We start from the raw sequence: 18,481 nt of genomic DNA, 5'->3' as shown, positions 1-18,481 counted from the left end.
TGCCCCCTTGGGAACAGGCCCAACAAGTATGATGCTGGCGATCCCGCTGGCATGTGTATGTCTGCTGTCAGCGCCTTTTCTTTCACCATGTTCCAGAAGTCTGTTATCTGCGGGCACGACCAGAACATGTGCACCATGTCGGCTTGTTCGACTCCGCAACGCGGGCAGCACCGGGCCTGTCCATCTCCCATCCTCGACATTCTCTTGGGAGTCAGGTATGCTCTATGCACTATGTAGAGTTGCAGCTGCCTGAACCTGGCGTTCCTGGAGACCCTTTTCGTGTACCAGAGGAGCGGCAGATTTATCCTTAGGATCATTGTATCCTAAATTTAAGTCTCCTAATAGAAGGATTTTGGACTTTTTAATGTTGTTGCTGAGTCGATGGGAGAGGTGCTCTTGGAAGTCAGCTGGGAGTACGGGAGGTCTGTATAGGATGTGGATGTTGATTAGATTATTGGGGGAGAGCGTAAACTTGGCTGATAGGATATCAGCATTACCACCCCATGTACTATGGTCTGCTAATCTGATGGATAGTGAGTCTTTGTGGATAAGGGCGACTCCCCCTCCAATCTTATCACATCTATCTTGCCTAAGGATGGTGTAGCCTGTGGGTAGGGCTAGTGCGATGGCTGGGCAGGAGGCATCATTGAGTCAGGATTCGGCTATGCAAAGTAAGTCCAGATTAAGTGTGGATAGTAGATCATTTATCTCGAGGGCATGTGCAGGTAGGGAGTGTACGTTCAGTAGTGCACATTTAAGAGGTGGGTGTTGTGTGCCTTTGATTTTTTTGTTTGTACTAGTATGGGGTGAAGTGTGCTTGTTGTGGTGTGTGGTAGTGAGGAGCTTAATGTGAAGTAGTGTAGAGGCATGTTGGGGTGGTGGGGGGACGAGAGGGGCCGCGCCTATGCTCATCTTAGCATGGGGTAGTGGTGCTGTGCGGGTGCCTAATCTGGTGTTTCTAGTTGTGATGGGTGTGGGTGAGCAGAGTAAATACCTAGGAAGTGATCGATTTCTGAGATTGCGGAGTCTGGTGGCTAGGCTAGGCTAGGCGGCCGAGACTGTGATGTTGTAGTCTGGTGCTGCAGCATGTGAATTTAGTGCCGGGAATATGTGGGGAGGCGTAGATGCCATTATAGTGAGGGCTATAAGGATGGCTGTTAGGCTGGCTGAGTGGAATGTGGCAGGGAGAGTGCGGGAGAGTGAAACTATGCTATGATTGGAGAGAGGGAGAGAGGGAGAGAGAAAATTCGATTTTCTAAATGGTGGCAGGGCATAATAGGTAGCAGTTGGCTGCACAAGAGGATACAGTACAAGCGGATAAGCAATACTGGTAAACGCGCTAAATAGTATAGGGAGATATTATATAACAATAAACCACATGATAGCAAGGAGTTGTCCAAAGTCAGTGAAAAGCAGAGGCACCCATGAGGTGTACTGCATGAAGGGATTAGGTAGAAAGGTTAGGTTCTGGGGAGGTGTGGGCAAGCTGCAGGGTCAGGGCAGGCTTACCAATAAATGGACAGAGTCCTTAGCCCAGGCCTCAGGTGCCTCCGGACAGGCTCCAGACAGGAAAAGTTTCTTGTGATGAGGATCCTTTGGATGAGGGGGCTGGCGTTTGCCTGCCAGCGCCTGTTTGGCCTTCTGTAGTTGCAGTTGGCCAATGGGGGCTCTCCTGGATGTCATGTGGTCGCCTTCTTGGCAAGAAGGAGGTTGGCGGCCATGTTGAAGCAGGAACACCTCATGTGTTCCAATGGAGGCACAGAAAAAAGGCTCGAAATGCACTTTTTAGGTGGTTTTTTCAATAAAAATATAATTTACACTGCTCATGTATAATTATGGGGCTAGGAGGAGCACTTTTCAGTGGGTGGGATTTTCGAGCACAGGGGGCTAGAAATAGGCAGGGAGCCTACCTTAGGGTGGATGCACTCTGCTGGAGGGCTAGCCCAGTGCTCCTGCAGTGTTGAGGGCTCCTGCACCTCGGTGGTCCTCTGAAATAATGCTGGTACAGGCTCCAGGCAGGAACAGTTCCTTGTGATGAGGATCCTTTGGATGAGTGGGACCCTTTTCTCACTCATGTGTTTTTCTGACTATGAATCCCTATGTTCCTTAATGTTTTGTGGAGTCTGGTTAACTCCATAGGCATCTGCTTTTGCATTGTGACACACCGCACGTCCTGTACAGTGCGACTAAGAAGTTGCCTTGGCTTCTCTTAATGTTTAACTACATTTTCTTGGGTGAAGATGACCCATGTCTTACTTACCTTAACTTTATGGGTCCAGCACACACCACCCTTTGTGGAGTGCTGGGGGGTTACATAGTAATTCTTTTAACCCATTCCTCATGTAACATGTTGTTACACTAACTCACTTGAATTGCTAGTGGCAGTGGTTTCATGTTTACTACCTAGTGACATGTATCTGCAGGCTGATAACTCGGCTGCAGTGCTGCACTCAAGGGTGACCATTTTCTCAAAATGGACTCCGTCTACTTTATTTCGCCATATATTGTTAGTTTGTTTCTTCTAGGCTTTTACTCTGTTGTTTGCATCAGGTTTGAGTCTTTTTTGTGTCTTGCCTTTGGTGGGCTTCAGCCCTGAAGCCCACCCAGGCTCCAGTGTGTCTGGAAAGGCAGGAAGTGAGGGAGGGTCCCAAAACATCCCTGTCCTTTGTCTCTAGGTGTGCCTGAGTGAAACCAGTTCCTATTGGCTGGCTGGCTGGCTGGCTGGCTGTCCTGGAGGACAGGCACTCTGTTGTGAAATTAATAGCCTAGGGCTGTGAATGAATGGGAACTTGCATAAAAAAAGCAAGGTTTTTGGGACTAGAGGCAGAGTCGACCACTGGAGGACAACATCCGATGCAAAAGATGAGAGAAGATGCCAGCAGCACCCTCCTTGGAGCTGTGCTGACCCAGTTTTCAATTCGACTGGGAAAACCCTTATATGACGACTTCCTCCCTTAGGCGGGGGGGGGGGGAATCAACTAGCCTTGAAAATCTACTCTATTTTGGCGCATTCCCGACTTGCTGTGACTTTCCAAGGTTGCAGAAGTCCAATTCCTAGGGCAACTCAGAAAAAGGATGAGGGGAAAAAGCACCAGAAAGATGGTGAAGAAAATTCTAATCCTGCACCATGTAAAGAGGGCCACAAAAGCAATAAGGGTACATTTCATGGAAAACCTTATAGGGCCGGTGAAACCTCTGGGGCCAGGCCAGAGGGAGGTTACCGGAGACCCCATTCCAGAAAAGCTTTGTTAAATGTTTGGTTTGTGGGTCCATGTGAAAGGGGATCCCAGATGTAAGGTTAAACCTTCAGGGGTCCACACTGTCTGCTTAGCCTTCACTCCTGAGGAGGAAGCTCCAGTGACAGGTGCTCACTTTCACCTACTAGCGGATGATCCCATTGGTGTTCAAGCTAATACATCATTGGTGTCCTTGGGGTTATGGGAACAGCAGAATATAGATGTGTATAACACAATACCTAAAAAAACAAAAGAATATTATAAGAACAGTGTACATGTAAATGGCCAGGAAACTCCAGCATTACAGTGGTTGAGAGCTTAGTGTAACCTTTGGGATGTAGTTAAGGCACCCAAAGGTTCCACTAAACCTGCTGGAGGCCCTATCCAAATGGTTCCTATTTTGCTAGCTCTCACCCAGTGCAATAACATGACTGTACAAATTCCTGTTAGTGTGCATTCTGAAGTACCTGGGAAAGTTCTGTTGGGTAATGCCTTAAACACTCTTGGGAGTAGACTCCAGTACCCCCAGGCCTTCCAGCAAAAGGAAACGGGAGCTGACACGATTGGCCAGAGAGGCAACCTTAAGAGACTCTCAGTTGGAGGGCAGGGAAGAACCCAGTACCTTAGGCCAGCAGAAAGGCCAACGTTCCACTTCTAGAAGGAAGAAAGTCAAGAGGAATACTTTATGGGGTAAATTGTCAAAATGGGGCTGTCTGATCAACCCGAGGCAAGCTCTGGAACTCCTGCACTCTGGAACAACACTAAGAATACGCTTGGACAGAGCAGGAACTCTGTCGAGTGAAATTGGAACATCAGCAGGGATAAAAACAGGGCTGTAGATTGGCACTGGCTATATTTAACCTCTACATATCTGACATCGAGGAGGCTTTTGAAGATGTGAGGTGCTTCTGCCCAAGGATTGCAGGCATTCCAGTAGGAAGATTACTCTACGCTGACAACCTCCTAATTATGGACCAAACCAAAGTGGGCCTGCAGAGACAGCTGAATGCTTTGTCTAAATGTGTGTGATAACTCACTAACCGTTAATCCTAAGAAATCCAAAATTATGGTTATAGGAGAAACAAACGGAACCCACAGAACAAAAAGAAGTTGGAGTCTCCAAGGGGTTAAAATACCCGAGGTTACATCAATGCAGTACTTGGGGTTAACAGTGAACACAAGCATGGTAGACTCACACGGAGCAGTGGCCGTGAAGTCTAAAGCTAAGAATCTAGCAAGCCAGGCTAGAATAATCAACCGCAAGTATGGCAAATTTACCCTATTACCCATCATAAACTTCTATAAACTGAAGCTGACCCCCATTCTGACGTATGGCTCTGAAACGCAGCTACAACTCGCAGGCACCCTTTGGACTCAGGCTGAGGAAGAATTTTAGCGACGAGTACTGAATATGCCAAGCTCCCTACCGGTAGAAGTGATCAGGAGAGAAATGGGAATTGTGTCACTGTACACCACTATGGTCTGGAGATCACTGTCAATGTTGAGGAAATGTTTACAACCACCAGGTGAAGGAGGGTACGAAGTCCTACTAAAAGCTATCTACTTAAACAGTGAGAGTCTCTAACTGAATGGAGAGCTACATGCGTGGAGATTCTAAATAGTCTAGCATTGAGCGAAGAGCTTCTATTGAAAAACCCCGACCATGTCAAGAAGAAACTTTACGATCAGGACTGGATAAATACAGATAGTGGTGGAGGGATAATGAAAGACGCTAGGAAACGAGGCCAAGTTCCAAGATACTTGACAAAGTTTCCCTCTCCCACTATCAGACAAGACTTCATGAGGAATGCAGTTTTGGTGAGCCTGTGTCAAGGGAGGAGAAATACAGAGATTCTGGCCCTGATGGCCTTTGTCAAAAAAAATCTTTGATAGACTGACGGTGGAGGAAGACGAAAAGAAGAGCTGTACTGAGTTGAGAGGAAAAAATTGATGAAGTTTGGAGCGCAACCAGACTTTGGTAAAGAATCTGGGGGCCCTACTTATTTTTAACTTTTTTTTTCTTTCTTTTTTATTTTAATGAGATTTTTATTTTAAGGAGATTTTATACATTTTTTCTTGTAAGTAATTTTATGAAAGTTTGATTTTTTTTTTCTTTAGTAAATAGCATAAAAAGGTTTAAATGTAAACTAAAAACATGCTAATAAAAAAAAAGAAGACAGGTATCAAGGAGAAATCCAGGGTCTCTGGAAAGAAAAGGGTCTCAAACCAAACCTGCTCTGAAGACGAGGGCTTCCATGAGAGGACAGTCCCAGGTCACCCCAGTGACCCCATCCCCAGTTGAAACTGAGTGGGTGGATGAACCAACTCCTGAAACCCCAGCTACTGGTGAAACATAACTGGAGGAGATCCTTCCCTGCTTGGAAGATCCGGATCCTAGAGACCATACTGAGCTGCAGACTTTGCTTGCAGAAGGTGGGCCCTCTAGGGTAGATTTCAGCAGAGGACAGAGAGAGAGTGTTCCTCTCTCGAAGGTCTGAGACAACAGCTTCCCAGCTAGAGGTGCAGGAGTCAGCGAAGCATACACTCTCCTATGGAGGATGGACTCCTCTACAGTGAGCCTACAGAATCTACCCCAGGGAACTTCAGGCGACTGGTAGTACTCCAGGAAGTGTGAGCCAAGCTACTACAAGTAGCACATAAGATACCTCTGGCTTTTCACTTGAGCTCTAAGAAGACCAAAGAGAGGCTCTCTCTGTACTTTTACTGACCCAAGATGGGTGCAGATGTTGACAAACATTGTAGAAGCTGCCACACCTGCCACACCTCTGGCAAAAGTAGATCCAAGAATGTGGCACCTTTTTAGTGCCCTTCCCAGTGGTGGAAGTTCCTTTTGAGAGGGTGGGGATTGATACTGTTGGTCCCCTCAATCCTCCTGCTTCCTCAGGAAATCAATCTATATTGAATTTATATTGGTTGTGGTAGACCATGCTACCAGGTACCCTGAGGCTATAACTATGAGGACTGCTACTGCAAAGCAGTGGCTCTCCTTGGTATTTTTAGCACGGTTGGGTTTCCTAAGGAAGTTATCCCTGACAGTGATCTAATTTTATGTCACACTACACGCGGACCATGTGGAAGAACTGTGGAGTAACTTACATGTTCTCAACTTCCTAGCACCCTCAAACCAATGGGTTAGTAAAGAGGTTTAACAGAACAATGAAGCGCATGATGGGTGCCTTAGAAGAATCCTGAGAAGAAAGTTGTATCTTCTACTGCCATGCCTTTTATTTGCTTACAGAGAGGTGCCTCAAGCTGTAATGGGTTTCAGCCCATTGGCCCCTTTGTGCTCCTTTATGGTCATACAGTCAGAGGCCCTTTGGTCCTGATTAAATAGGGGTTGGAGAGCCCCCATTCCTGAAGACAGTCCTTGCCACTGACTGTGTGCTAGGCCTCAGGAGGAGGATGGTACTTTTGATGACAGAAGCCACACAAAACCTGAAAGCTGGTCAGGCTCTGGTCAAACATTAGCATGACCAGAAGGCCAACATGGTGGAGTTTACTCCAGACCAGTTAGTATTGGTTATGGTTCCTACAAGGAAGAGGGCCTTGCAGGACAAATGGATAGGACCCTTGAAGGAAAACTTGAAGAGGTGAATTATTTAGTGGCCTTGGGCAACCCCAAGGATGCCCCTAGGGTCTTTCACACTAACCGTCTGAAGGCCTAGGTCTCTCGACCAGAACTGGGAGCTTTGCTTCTAGCCTTTGATCAAGAGAAAGAGGAGAGTGAGCCTCTCCATGATCTCCTCAGGAGACACCCTTCAGATGAGACAATTGAAGCAGTTAAACTCTCTTCAGATCTAACTCTACAGCAACGAGAGGAGTGCAAAGCTCTGTTAAGTCAGTTTGCCTTCTTGTTTTCTCTGACACCAGGCTCGACCCCTTGGGGCCAGCATGATATTCGCACTGGTGACTGTCTCCCTGTTAAAAGCAGGGGCTGCAGAATGTCCGATCATATCAGAAATCATATTAAGGAAGAGGTTAACAAGATGCTTGACCTCTGGGTTATAGAGACTATCTACAAGTCCATGGGCTAGTCCAGTTGTACTAGTGCCAAAAACAGCAACCAAGGAATTGAGATTCTGCGTTGTCTATAGAGCTCTAAATGCAGTCAAGAAAACTGATGCCCATCCTTTACCAAGGACAGATGAGTTGGTGGATAAACTTGGATCTGCCAAGTTCCTCAGCACATTTGACTTGACCTCAGGGTATTGGCAAATAGCACTGACAGGCCACGCCAAGGAGAAAGCTGCATTTTCCACCCCAGGTGGCTTATACCAGTTACGGGTTATGCCTTTTGGACTAATGAATGCACCTGCTACATTCCAAAGGATGGTGAACCAGGTTCTGAATGGGTTAGAGGACTTCTGCATGGCATACTTGGATGACATAGCAGTGTTCAGCCCCACTTGGGAAGACCATCTTCATCACCTTGGATATGTATTGCAGGCTCTTGAACAAATTTGGTCAGAGCAAACTGGTCTACCTTGGACACAAGATTAGGCCCTTGCCCAGAAAAGTACAATCTGTACAGGACTGGGCCATCCCCTCTACTGAAACCCAAGGGAGAGCCTTTCTAGGTCTCACTGCGTACTACAGAAATGTCATTGAGAACTATGAGACCATAGCTTCTCCCCTGAATGTCATCTCCTCTCCAAAATTTCCTAAAAAGTCAGATGGAATGAGGAATGAGGTGCATTCACATGGCTGAAACAAGCCCTCTGCAAAGCTCCAGTCTTAAGAGCTCCTGATTACAACCAATCCTTTATAGTACAAACCAATACTTCTAATACAGGTATAGGTGCTGTCTTAAGTCAATTGGATGAGCAAGGCAGAGAACACCCTATTTGCTTCATCAGTAGGAAACTGAAGGACTGCAAAACAAGGTGGGCAAATATAGAGCACGAGTGTTTTGCCATTGTGTTGTTTTTGAAGACGTTTAGGCTATACTTGTATGGTTCTGCTGTCCTTATTCAAACAGACCACCAACCCTTGAGATGGTTAATGCAAATTAAGGAGGGAAATCCTAAATTACTTAGATGGTCTATCCGCCTCCAAGGGTTTGATTTTACCATTGAGCATAGATCAGGGCTGTAAATGAATGGGAACTTGCATAAAAAGCAAGGTTTTTGGGATTAGAAGCAGAGTCGACCACTGGAGGACAACATCCGAAGCAGAAGATGAGAGAAGATGCCAGCAGCAACCTCCTGGACTGCCAAGTGCCCGGCGAAGCCCTGGAGCTGTGCTGATCCTGTTTTCAAATCGACTGGGAAGACCCGTAAAGGACGACTTCCTCCCTTAGGCTGTGGGATCAAATTGGCCTCGAGACAAACTCTACTTTGGCACAACCCCCGACTTGCTGTGACTTTCCAAGGCTGCAGAAACTCAATACCTCAAAAACTTGTGCGTGCATTGTCTTCCGATGTCCGAATCAGGCCAGCTCTTCGTGGGCATCCAGAGGACCCCACAGAAGCAAGAAATCTGCGTCCAGAGCCCCCTCTCCAGAGTCCAGGACCGAGAGATGAAGGAAATCCTAACCAAACCTTTTTCGTTCTTCGTTGGCGCTGAGAAACGGAAATCCTTTGCTGCCACGTCCCTCTCGCAAGTGCTGCCGCAGGAGCCCGCCAGATGTTCTTCCTTTCGTCACCACGATCAAGGACCAGGAACAAAGGTCTACTGCATTGCATCGTGAAGGCAACCAGCTGGAGCACTTCATTTTCAAGGTACCATGGGGCTTTGGGTATTTTATCCTTTTGCCATTAGGGCTGCTCCCTATCTTTGGGAGTGCGATTTAACCCTGCACTAAGTTGAACTCAACTTACCTGCATTGGCCTTACAGCTTGTTCTTTCTAAAGATGACTCCTCTTGATTTGCTGTGATTTCTGTTTTGAACACTGACTATTTAAGAAATGTTTTCTATGAAGAAGAGCATCAGAATTTTGACTTCGTCCATTGACTTTGGCTGTCCTGGCTCCCTAAAGGCCTCGTTCTGAGCCTATTGACTTTTGCAGTGCTTGTTCCCTTACAGGTTTTAAATGTTGAACGCTTTAATGCTGGGATAATAGACTGCCTGCATCCCTCTGGGAGAATCCAACTGTTCTTACACTTATCCGTCTGTTCTGAACTAACCTATCCTTCCTTGACAAACTCATTATTGCAAAGGTGATACTTTATAAATGCTATACTGACCTCAAATGACGTCACCTCCGGGTGTTGGAACATGTGCAACATATGAATGAATTAATCAACTGCTTTATTGTTCACTTTTTTTTAATTGAATCCTAACTGAGAATTTATGTTGGAGCTAATTACTGCTTTTTAAAGAATTCTTTAAATATCTTTATTTATAAATAAATAATGTATTATATAACTAAGTATTTAATTGGATACTTGTATTTACTGGTTTCATTGCACCGCTCTGCAGCTCACATAAGCCAGGCTGCTCTGTCACACTACCAACTTGTGTAGTACAAGCCTATATTGAAAGGTGGGTTACCTAATACCAAGAGATAAGTCTTGTGCAGTCCCACACCAGTCGGACTGCACTAATTCTTACCTAACAAGCTGCTATTTTTTTATTTTGGTTGTGTAAAAAAACAACCTTTCATACTATACCTTTTTATTAATACAAAATATCTTAATTTCATATACAATCTGCATCATCTAATTATAAACTTCCAAAATCCATCATAAAAACACATATCAAGATAATACAAACTATAATATTAACATAAAAAGTATTAAGAAATCTTAATAACACTATGTCATTATACAGTACCTTATGTCGGTGCTGAAGCTTCAATCATTACGATGGCCCTCAATCATTCATGGTGAGCGACCAATGACACCACTAATGATTCATCACGGAATATGCTCCAAAACTGGTCGGACCCATATATATTTAATTTAAAATAGCCCTTTTCATAATTCATCCTAAGAGCCTTTCATTGCGTAAGTATGTGTCGTGTTGTTTCCCCTTGCAACAAGCACATCAACAAAGCCTCTGATCCATAGGGATACCCTTCTAAGATCCAATGTTAGCTAGCACAGCTAAAAGATTAAAACATAAATAAAGGATAAAACGAGATAAGGCCGGTGTATGCAGTTTAACTAAGTAACTGCAGGGTGTTTCTCTAAATAATCCCTGCTGAGAATAAACAGCATATTTACACAGGTTCGCCAAATGTGCGAGGGACAGCACACAATAATGTTCCTTTGTTTTAGAACCTAATTTGTTTTGGAACAGAACCACTTCGGAATCACAATTGCAAGTCAAACCTATAGCCGAGCAATGAAGGCCAACTCAAATCTCCATATCCTGGTACCAAGTACTTCAGGAATAACACTTTGCATGATCTATCGTGCAACTTAAAAGCGAGTTGCTTGCAGTCCCACAAAATTTGATTTTGTCCCAAAGTTTGCAAACTGACGCTTTCAAGGTTGACCTCAATGACTGTAATTCCAACTCTAATCTAATCGCCTCCACTGGGACTCATCCCGGAAGGCCCAGTAGAGAGCGTGATAGTTTTGCCTCCAATTTATGAAGCCACATTTCAGCCTTCTCAGGTAATTCTTCTAAGGCATACATGATACCAGGAATAATAGAAATCTTATAAGCCATCAGCTTGGCCTCAAGAGAAAGACCCCCACATTTATCAATAACATTTCTAATGGCGAGCCACTTAAGCCAGGCTTTAGCGGAGATAATGTCAGCAAAATGTTTGAAGGATGGAGTTGCCTTGATATAAATTCACAAATGCTTGTAGAGGTTTGTTTGTTCCAAGCGAGTGTCTCCAAGGCTCCAAAAGCGAAAATGACCACCATAGGGCTTTTTACCTATGGTCATAATTTTAGTTGATGGTCAAACCATTTGTGTTTCCCGTATTTAGAGGGCATTAAGTGAATGCTGTAGGCCCACTGCCATCCTGTCCAGTATGACAGGATCATCTGCATAAGTCACGCAGTTAATATCTTCCCTCCCATAATGCGGCAGATGGTTGTGTGCATGCTTCAAAGCCGGGGCAAAATCTGCAACATATAAGTTAAAATGGCAGGGGCGCAAGTACGTAACCCTGCTTAAGCCTGATGTTAGTAGGCAACGATTGAGATAATACGCCCTCCTGGGACAGCCTGACATTGGTATCATTGTGCAAAGATTTGATAAAATAAAGTAATGAAGGGTCAATACCCACTACAATCCTGTTAAACACGTGTCAGCCTTGCAAGTTCCTCTTTAGTACAAAGTTACTTTTTGTAGCACAAGTTCCTTCCTTGTTTAATAAACACAGTTTCTGCTTGATACTCTGTGTATGTTTGCAATGTGCCTGTTATACTCCCCTGCCAGGACTCTTCATGCACTTTCAGCTGCCTGGTGTACCCTCCTGCCAGGGCTTTTCTTATGTTCACAACTGTATTCACAACTCCCTGGTATTGAAAGTGAGAGGCCCCCAATACAGCTGGCAAATCACCCAACAGAGTCAATAAAGGTACATCACAGGAGGGAATAAGACAAAGACCAAGTGAGAGTGTGGTTAAAGGCTTTATCTAAATTAGGGCAAACAGAATCTACTCTGCTTACGCCGAGAGCGCTCTGCAGAAAACATATTACAACTAATTTTTATACAGTTTTTGTTATTCACAAAAGGGGAGGCCTAAGGGGCACAGAGTCGGTCGGGATTGGATACTAGGGGCAGGCACCTATAGGTGCTATAGGGTCGATGATGGCTGATTGGTCCACGGGCATGTGACGAGATGACATGCTTGGGGTCAAACGTTCAGCTGGGCTTGTCAGCCTGGCATCCCATGTTGATTCTTTGACATCCTATCTTTGCAACATTTTGCCCTTGTGGCCACACATTCTCATCCATTCAGAACTCTGACCTGTTTGTCCGGCTGCAAGGCCTGTATCTTAACACTTGTGAAAACAGGGTTCTAAGGCAGTCTTATTTATTACTGGACATGAACTATTGGTCCTCATCAAAGGTATTACTCCCCTATCCAAATACATTCAGAATATACTAGGAAAGGGGTCAGGGTTGAGGGGTCAATGTATGGTCGGGGGGGTGTCCATTCAGATATTGACAAGGGGATTTTTGGAATATATGGCAAGGATTACCGGGTTACAAAAGGTACATATCATGATAAACACATACTTCACTGATGAGGGTCTGAATGTCCAAACATCACTAACTCTCTGTTTGACGCCAAGGCGATCTGGGGCGAGCTGAGGGACCCCCTTTGCAGTTTGGTCCCGCACTACACAAGGGCTCAAGGCCTTTCAGAATACAATTAATATGCAGCTTTTTAACACGTGGCTAGCTGTTTTACATTTGAATCACATGGGCTCGGAACATGCTTTTATCTGTATACAACTAAGCAATTTTACTACAAAAAGAGAGATAGAGAATTTGTTGATGAATAACCAAATATTAAAACATGTAATTGACTCGAGGTTCACTTATTCATAAACGTGCAGGTTGTGGCTAAAGATCTATGAAAATACCAGCTAGGAGCTACTAAATTCTGTATTACACTTATCTGCCATCATATGAATAGTTACATTCAGTTTTTCAAAAATTAGGTAACATTGTTTGAGCACGTACAGATCTATATTTCATTAACCATTGAAATATTGCAGTTGTATGTGCATTTCAGAATTATAGGTCGACATATATTATGCTTTCAACATAGCAGGTTAGCATAGGAACTTCCAGTTACACACGTAGATATATTTACATTGTTTACTCAGCAGGGTTCTATAATTTTGCACAAGACGAGAAGGCATCCTTATTTTTATCCATGTCGAAGGAAAGAATAGGTTCACTGATTTAAGGGTCTTTATCAACTGTTGACTTTGCCCTAGAGTGCACAGGGATTATGTTTTTATGGCCAGGGTCTGTGGGGTGCGGGGCAGGTTTATGGAGACAGATAGCCCTTGCTCTGGTCCTTGTTCTGGGTTGTGTCTGAGTCAGTGGAGGGAGTCAGAAGGCGAATGATACAGTGTGGATTTTGTTGCCTTCTCCCAGCCAGCCTTCTCATGGGAACCGAGCAGTCGCGAAGACGGCACCCAGAAGCGGTGGGGGGAGGAACTTGCTCGATGGGGAGGGCTGCAGGCTGGAGTGAGATCTTAATGGTCATTTACTATCATAAAACAGAGTCTGTGATTTACAAAATTGAGTCTTAATTGCCCATGGTTCTGCTAGACACGTGTGTGCACAAGGTATTGCAGCACCCAGCGATATTCCCGTACGAAAAGTTTCACGGTTCCTTAAAGGTGTTCCCGCACGAGTGCTCTGGGGACAGGGCCCTGGACCCAAAGCAGCCGCGGCTGGGCCTACCCAGGTAGCCTAGGAATAAGGGAGGGGGGGTCTCAAGTGCCCCCTCCTTCCACTCAGTATACTCCCCTGCCAGGACTTCTCTTGTATTCACTCTTGTGTTCACAACTGCCTGGTGTATGCTTGCCAGGACTTCTCTTAATTTGAAGTCTCTCTTTATCTCTAAGTAGCACATACCTGACTGGTTGACTTGGCAAACCATCTTATTATTACTTTACCTTTCAGTAGTTTCATAATGTTCAAAATTTTGTACCTTTTCAATGAAAAAATATTCTTATTGTCATTTCACTTTCTGCATCTTCACAATGTTCTATTTCTCTTTGGCGCAGCCACCAAATGACCCAGGGTCCGGGTCCCCACTCTTCTCTGGCAGGCACACTGGTTCTCTGTAGCGTTTTCAGGCATGCTCTCACTTACCTTTGCCGCCTACTTCCCACTCTGGGTGGCTCTGACATCTCTCCAGGCTTTCTTGCGGCTCCGCTAATGCATGCTGGCTTCTCCGGTAAGGACATGCGCTGCTTCTCCGGGCTGCTGGACGCCCAGAGACCCTCTTGCAGTTCCTGGCATCTCCATGGCACGCCTCGCACGCACCACATCTTTCCTTCTCTACTGGCGAGTTCCCTCGCACTGCCACGCTGGCTTGCGCCTCCAGCTTCTGCATGCCGACTCGTGCCTCCAGCTTTCGCTCACCGCTCGTTCCTCTGTCCACCTTCCCTGAAGCAGACACGTCTTCTCCAGAGCTGCCTCTTACCATTGGGTTCACATATTTAAAGGTCCTGTGCACAGGTGCCTTCATTCAACAACAAGAACACTCCATACGCTTGTTGCTCTGTCAATTCCTGTATCCTCCTTGTCTCAGTACTTAGGTGGTTGTGGGAAATGAAGTCCATTAAGGGTTTTGATGCATGATAGTTGGCGTATCTTTTCCAAAGATGTCAGATTGAAGATCACTTCTATTTAAAGAACTAGCACTGAGGAAGGTTTTCTTAGAGTTTTTGGTAACCGTATTCTTGGGGATGTTATTTTTAAAACAAATAATCTGAGGTTGATTTGTAGAATGTAGGGAAAAGGCTTTTCTACTTCCCCTAAAAAGGGGAACAGACGCATGGCAATAGGCCATTAGGGTAGTCATAACGGGGGGGGTCTTACTCATGGGAAAATGGGGGATACCGTGTCTCATCCAATGCAGTCCTGGCATCTTCCCAGTTATTGTCTCCTCCCATGTGATCCTCCCTCGTATAGCCACCCACAGGGTCAGGATCAGGTAGAAGCCACCGTCCCCTGGCCACATGGGAGGAGGTCACCACTGGGGAATTTGTCAATACTCCATTGGATTCATCACAGTAGGCTGGAGAGTAACGTCCCTACAGGGTCGTTTCTTTGGCCAGTAGTTGGACCCCACCTTCAACAACCTGGACTGAAGGTTTGGGATGGGTGTTTGCACATGGGAGGAAGGTGCTGGATGTGCCCCAGCATGCACACAATTCACGCTATGCAGTAGAGTTCTCCTGCCTCTTCCCATTCCCGCGGATAAAATCCAAAACATATGCAGAAACAGACTATGGTCTAGAACAGGGTTGTTCAACTCCATGCCTCGAGGGCCAGAACATTTTCAAGATATCCCTCATTAATATTTATGAGATACATTTGCATATGTATGTACATTTATCTCATTAATATTAATGGGGGCTAGCCTGAAAACACATCAGCATTCCGTCCCTCGAGGCCTGGAGTTGGACAACCCTGGTCTGGAGAGTATAGTAGTCACTGTGGTGAGTAACCTGTACTTAACCCAGCATAACCTGTTCTTCCATTCCATGTCTCCAGAAAGCGACCACTGTTTAAACACTAAAACGCAGCAGTGTGGGCCGACTTAATCAGCTTAAATAGCAGGTGATTCTTGGACATGGACATCCATATCTGTAGCATTGCAAAGGGCATGTTGATGACATGAACGTCCATGACCTCAGACATTAAGGGGTAAAACTGAAGTAGCCGAATAACAAAAACAGTACAACACTGTACATAAAAAGTTAAATAGAAGCATGGATACAAGTGGAAATGGCTCTAACTAATGAAAGAGCAGAGGAAAAAATGTTGCAGGGTTATGTTGTGAAGTCCAAACTGATTTGCTGTTCTTGGATTTTTGTGTGTTCAAACATATAGTAAATGTGTATTTTTCTTTAAGAACAATTTGCAAATGAAGTAACTATGTAAAAGTGAGTAAATTATCTTTGGAGTGATTCAAGGGATGTTTACACGCAAAGCTTATTCATAGTTGTTAAATCAAATGAACGCTGTGTTTCTGATTATTGCTTCCTTGATTTTCAGCGGGGAGTGGAAGGTTTTTTCTGGCAACGAACTGGGATCCCTTTTAGGATGGTGGTTGTTTACTTGTTGGAAGGAGAAAAATGAGGCACCTGAAGCCCTGAAGGATGTGTACATGTTGTCCAGCACAGTGTCTTCCAAAATCCTCAAAGCCATTGCAACAAAAGAAGGATTTAACTTTGAGGTATGCTGCTTTCTTGTGTCATTTACTTTTCATACATCTCTGTGTGGCAATAATTAATGCGTTTTTATTGTAGGAAACTTTGACAGGATTCAAGTGGATGGGAAATCGAGCCAAACAACTTAAAGACGAGGCAAAAACTGTATTATTTGCTTTTGAAGAAGCAATAGGTAAGAAATGATTACGTCATAGATGTTTCATAGCTTGCATTGTGGCACAAAGTTGAGAAGTGTTGGGTTACTTTAACAAAAAGCTACATGCTACTGAGGATTCCTCTGAATGATACCATAAATAAAGGAGAGTGGCACAAGTAACACACTAAAGCATTCACTGTTATATATACGTTCACCTTGGCGTACTCTGGTAAGAGCACTAACACTTCACTTCAAAATACAGTTAGACGTATTTTAAAGTATAGCAGAGCAAGTGAAACAAACTAAGATTAGTGCTAGCCGAGCTGGGTCAGAGTGTATGGACCCCGTTCCCATTGCTGAGAATATAGATCAATGTACTCTTTCAGTATTTGAATTCAAGAGTATAACAGAAGAAGCATTAGTCAACATAATGACCAATATGTGTCCGACCACTTGTGTAGGAGAAATTCTTCCATCCAAAATCATCCTAAATAGAGCACTGTTTCTCCCCTTTCTTATTCGCCTTTTTGATGCTATCTTAAGAGATGGTTGTGTCTCGATGGCCCTGTAGAAAGTATCTGTGACCCCCTTATTAAAAAAACCTGGGTTGGGGGATTCCAAGATGGCGGCCGGCGCAGGAGGACGTATCTGACTGTCTCTCCCCACCGGGCCGCGCCACAGAAGCCCATCAATGATGCGTGTCGGGCGAGTCCGCGCCTGAAAACAGTTAAGTGAGTCGGCGTACTTGCCATGGAAGGGAGACCGTAACGCTGGGCACCCCCGAAGCGCTGTGCTGCAGAAGGAAGCCTGGGTCTTGGAGAAGGCAGTGCAGGGGGACAGTAGCGAGCTGTCCCCCTGCTCCACATTGCGGACCCATAGTTTCGGAGGATGTGAACGGGAGCCCCCAGACCTGGCTGAGGGAAGCGCCCGGGTGGAGGACCACCCCCGACACGGAGCCAAGGCGGGGCGCTGTCGGGGTGCCAGATCGGGCCACTCAACACACGGCGGAAAGATGCCACTCCGGCGCGGTGTTGCCGTCCGGAGCCGACACACTCCCCCTCCAACCACGCGGCCCGCCCGGTCGACACTGTAAGAGGCCGGGGGCATGCCAGGAAGAGCCCCGCTGGTTCCCCATCAGCACGGGAGCCGCGCAGTCATGAGGGGCGTACAGCGGCCAGGTGGAGGGGCCCAGCAGAAGAAGCTAAAATGCCAGGGACACCAATTCCCCAACCTGGGCCTGCCGCACACAATATCCAGGCCCCAACGTGCGCTACTATCGGCCCTGGAGCGCAGGGCCGATATATCAAGATACTTCTGCGGCAGCCTGGCTGCCTCCCTGCATAATAGGAGAAAGCATACCCTGCACACACCACCGAGGTACCCAGAGGGGGGGGCACTATATTAGCCAATGAAGACCAGCACCCGTGCAGCAGAGCCTTCATCACACCACATTGTAAACTTGGGGGGGGGGGAGGCTCCCTGTTGTGCGCCATCGTATCACCTAACAAACTCCTTTAAAAAGGACTGAGCTCGCGCTCAACGCCCATGAAAGCAGGCCTATGAGAGGAAAAGCAACGCATTAGTGACATGGAAATCCCTACCCGAACCTGAAGCGGCCCCCACCCGAACGCCTGGGGGCGCTTCCATCAACTCCCAGGAGCTGACGCACGTCCTCAAGGTCTTCTCCACAGAAATCTCCATGTTTCAGGTGAGCGTGCACTTTCATAGTAATAACAACAAGGCTCCTAAGAGGGGAGGCTCCAAACATTCACCGCAACCCGACTGACGGCTGCACAGCAGGGCCCACCCCTCCCCACACCAAATATCCAGGGACCCCTCCTCCAGAGTGCACCTTGGCCATATCCATTGAACTCTAATAAACCGCCATCTCCAGAGACTAACACGCTACACTCCGCAGTAAGGCCAAAACCTGCACAGTGAACTGCTCGAATAGATCTACCAAGGGCGAAAACGGTCTCATACACGTGCTATTCAAACTACAACGGGGATGGATGCTCCCACAGAGCCCGGAACCAGACTCCCCGCCCTTTCACGACCCAGCCTCTCCAGGCTTAATATTGTATATTAATGTCTAAATCAAGGGTGAAGACTCCAGCGCAGTCCCCCCCACAGAGAAAACAAGGCAGGAACCTAAGGCAGCTCTGGGGTGCACAAGAAGATTCAAGCTCCAAGTTGGAAGAGTTCCCCCGCTCAGTCACAACTCCTCTCAAAGCAACATGGAAAGGGGCT

The 18,481-nt window shown here is 46.0% G+C and overlaps 1 protein-coding gene across 1 annotated transcript in view; it reads left to right on the top strand.

Moving 5' to 3' along the window:
• The window catches only part of PGM2 (phosphoglucomutase 2), a 936,504-nt gene that overhangs the window by 424,039 nt on the left and 493,984 nt on the right, over nt 1–18,481 (top strand). Inside the window, exons 9-10 of the mRNA XM_069631820.1 lie at nt 15,920–16,100; nt 16,174–16,267. Of these exons, the coding sequence (XP_069487921.1) occupies nt 15,920–16,100; nt 16,174–16,267 (275 nt within the window). The remainder of the gene's footprint in view (nt 1–15,919; nt 16,101–16,173; nt 16,268–18,481) is intronic.

Source organism: Ambystoma mexicanum, chromosome 6q (assembly GCF_040938575.1).
Source record: "Ambystoma mexicanum isolate Mex_15411 chromosome 6q, UKY_AmexF1_1, whole genome shotgun sequence".
NCBI classification, from domain to species: domain Eukaryota; kingdom Metazoa; phylum Chordata; class Amphibia; order Caudata; family Ambystomatidae; genus Ambystoma; species Ambystoma mexicanum.
Note: the sequence above shows the minus strand (reverse complement) of the source record. Positions and strands in the feature narration are given on the sequence as shown.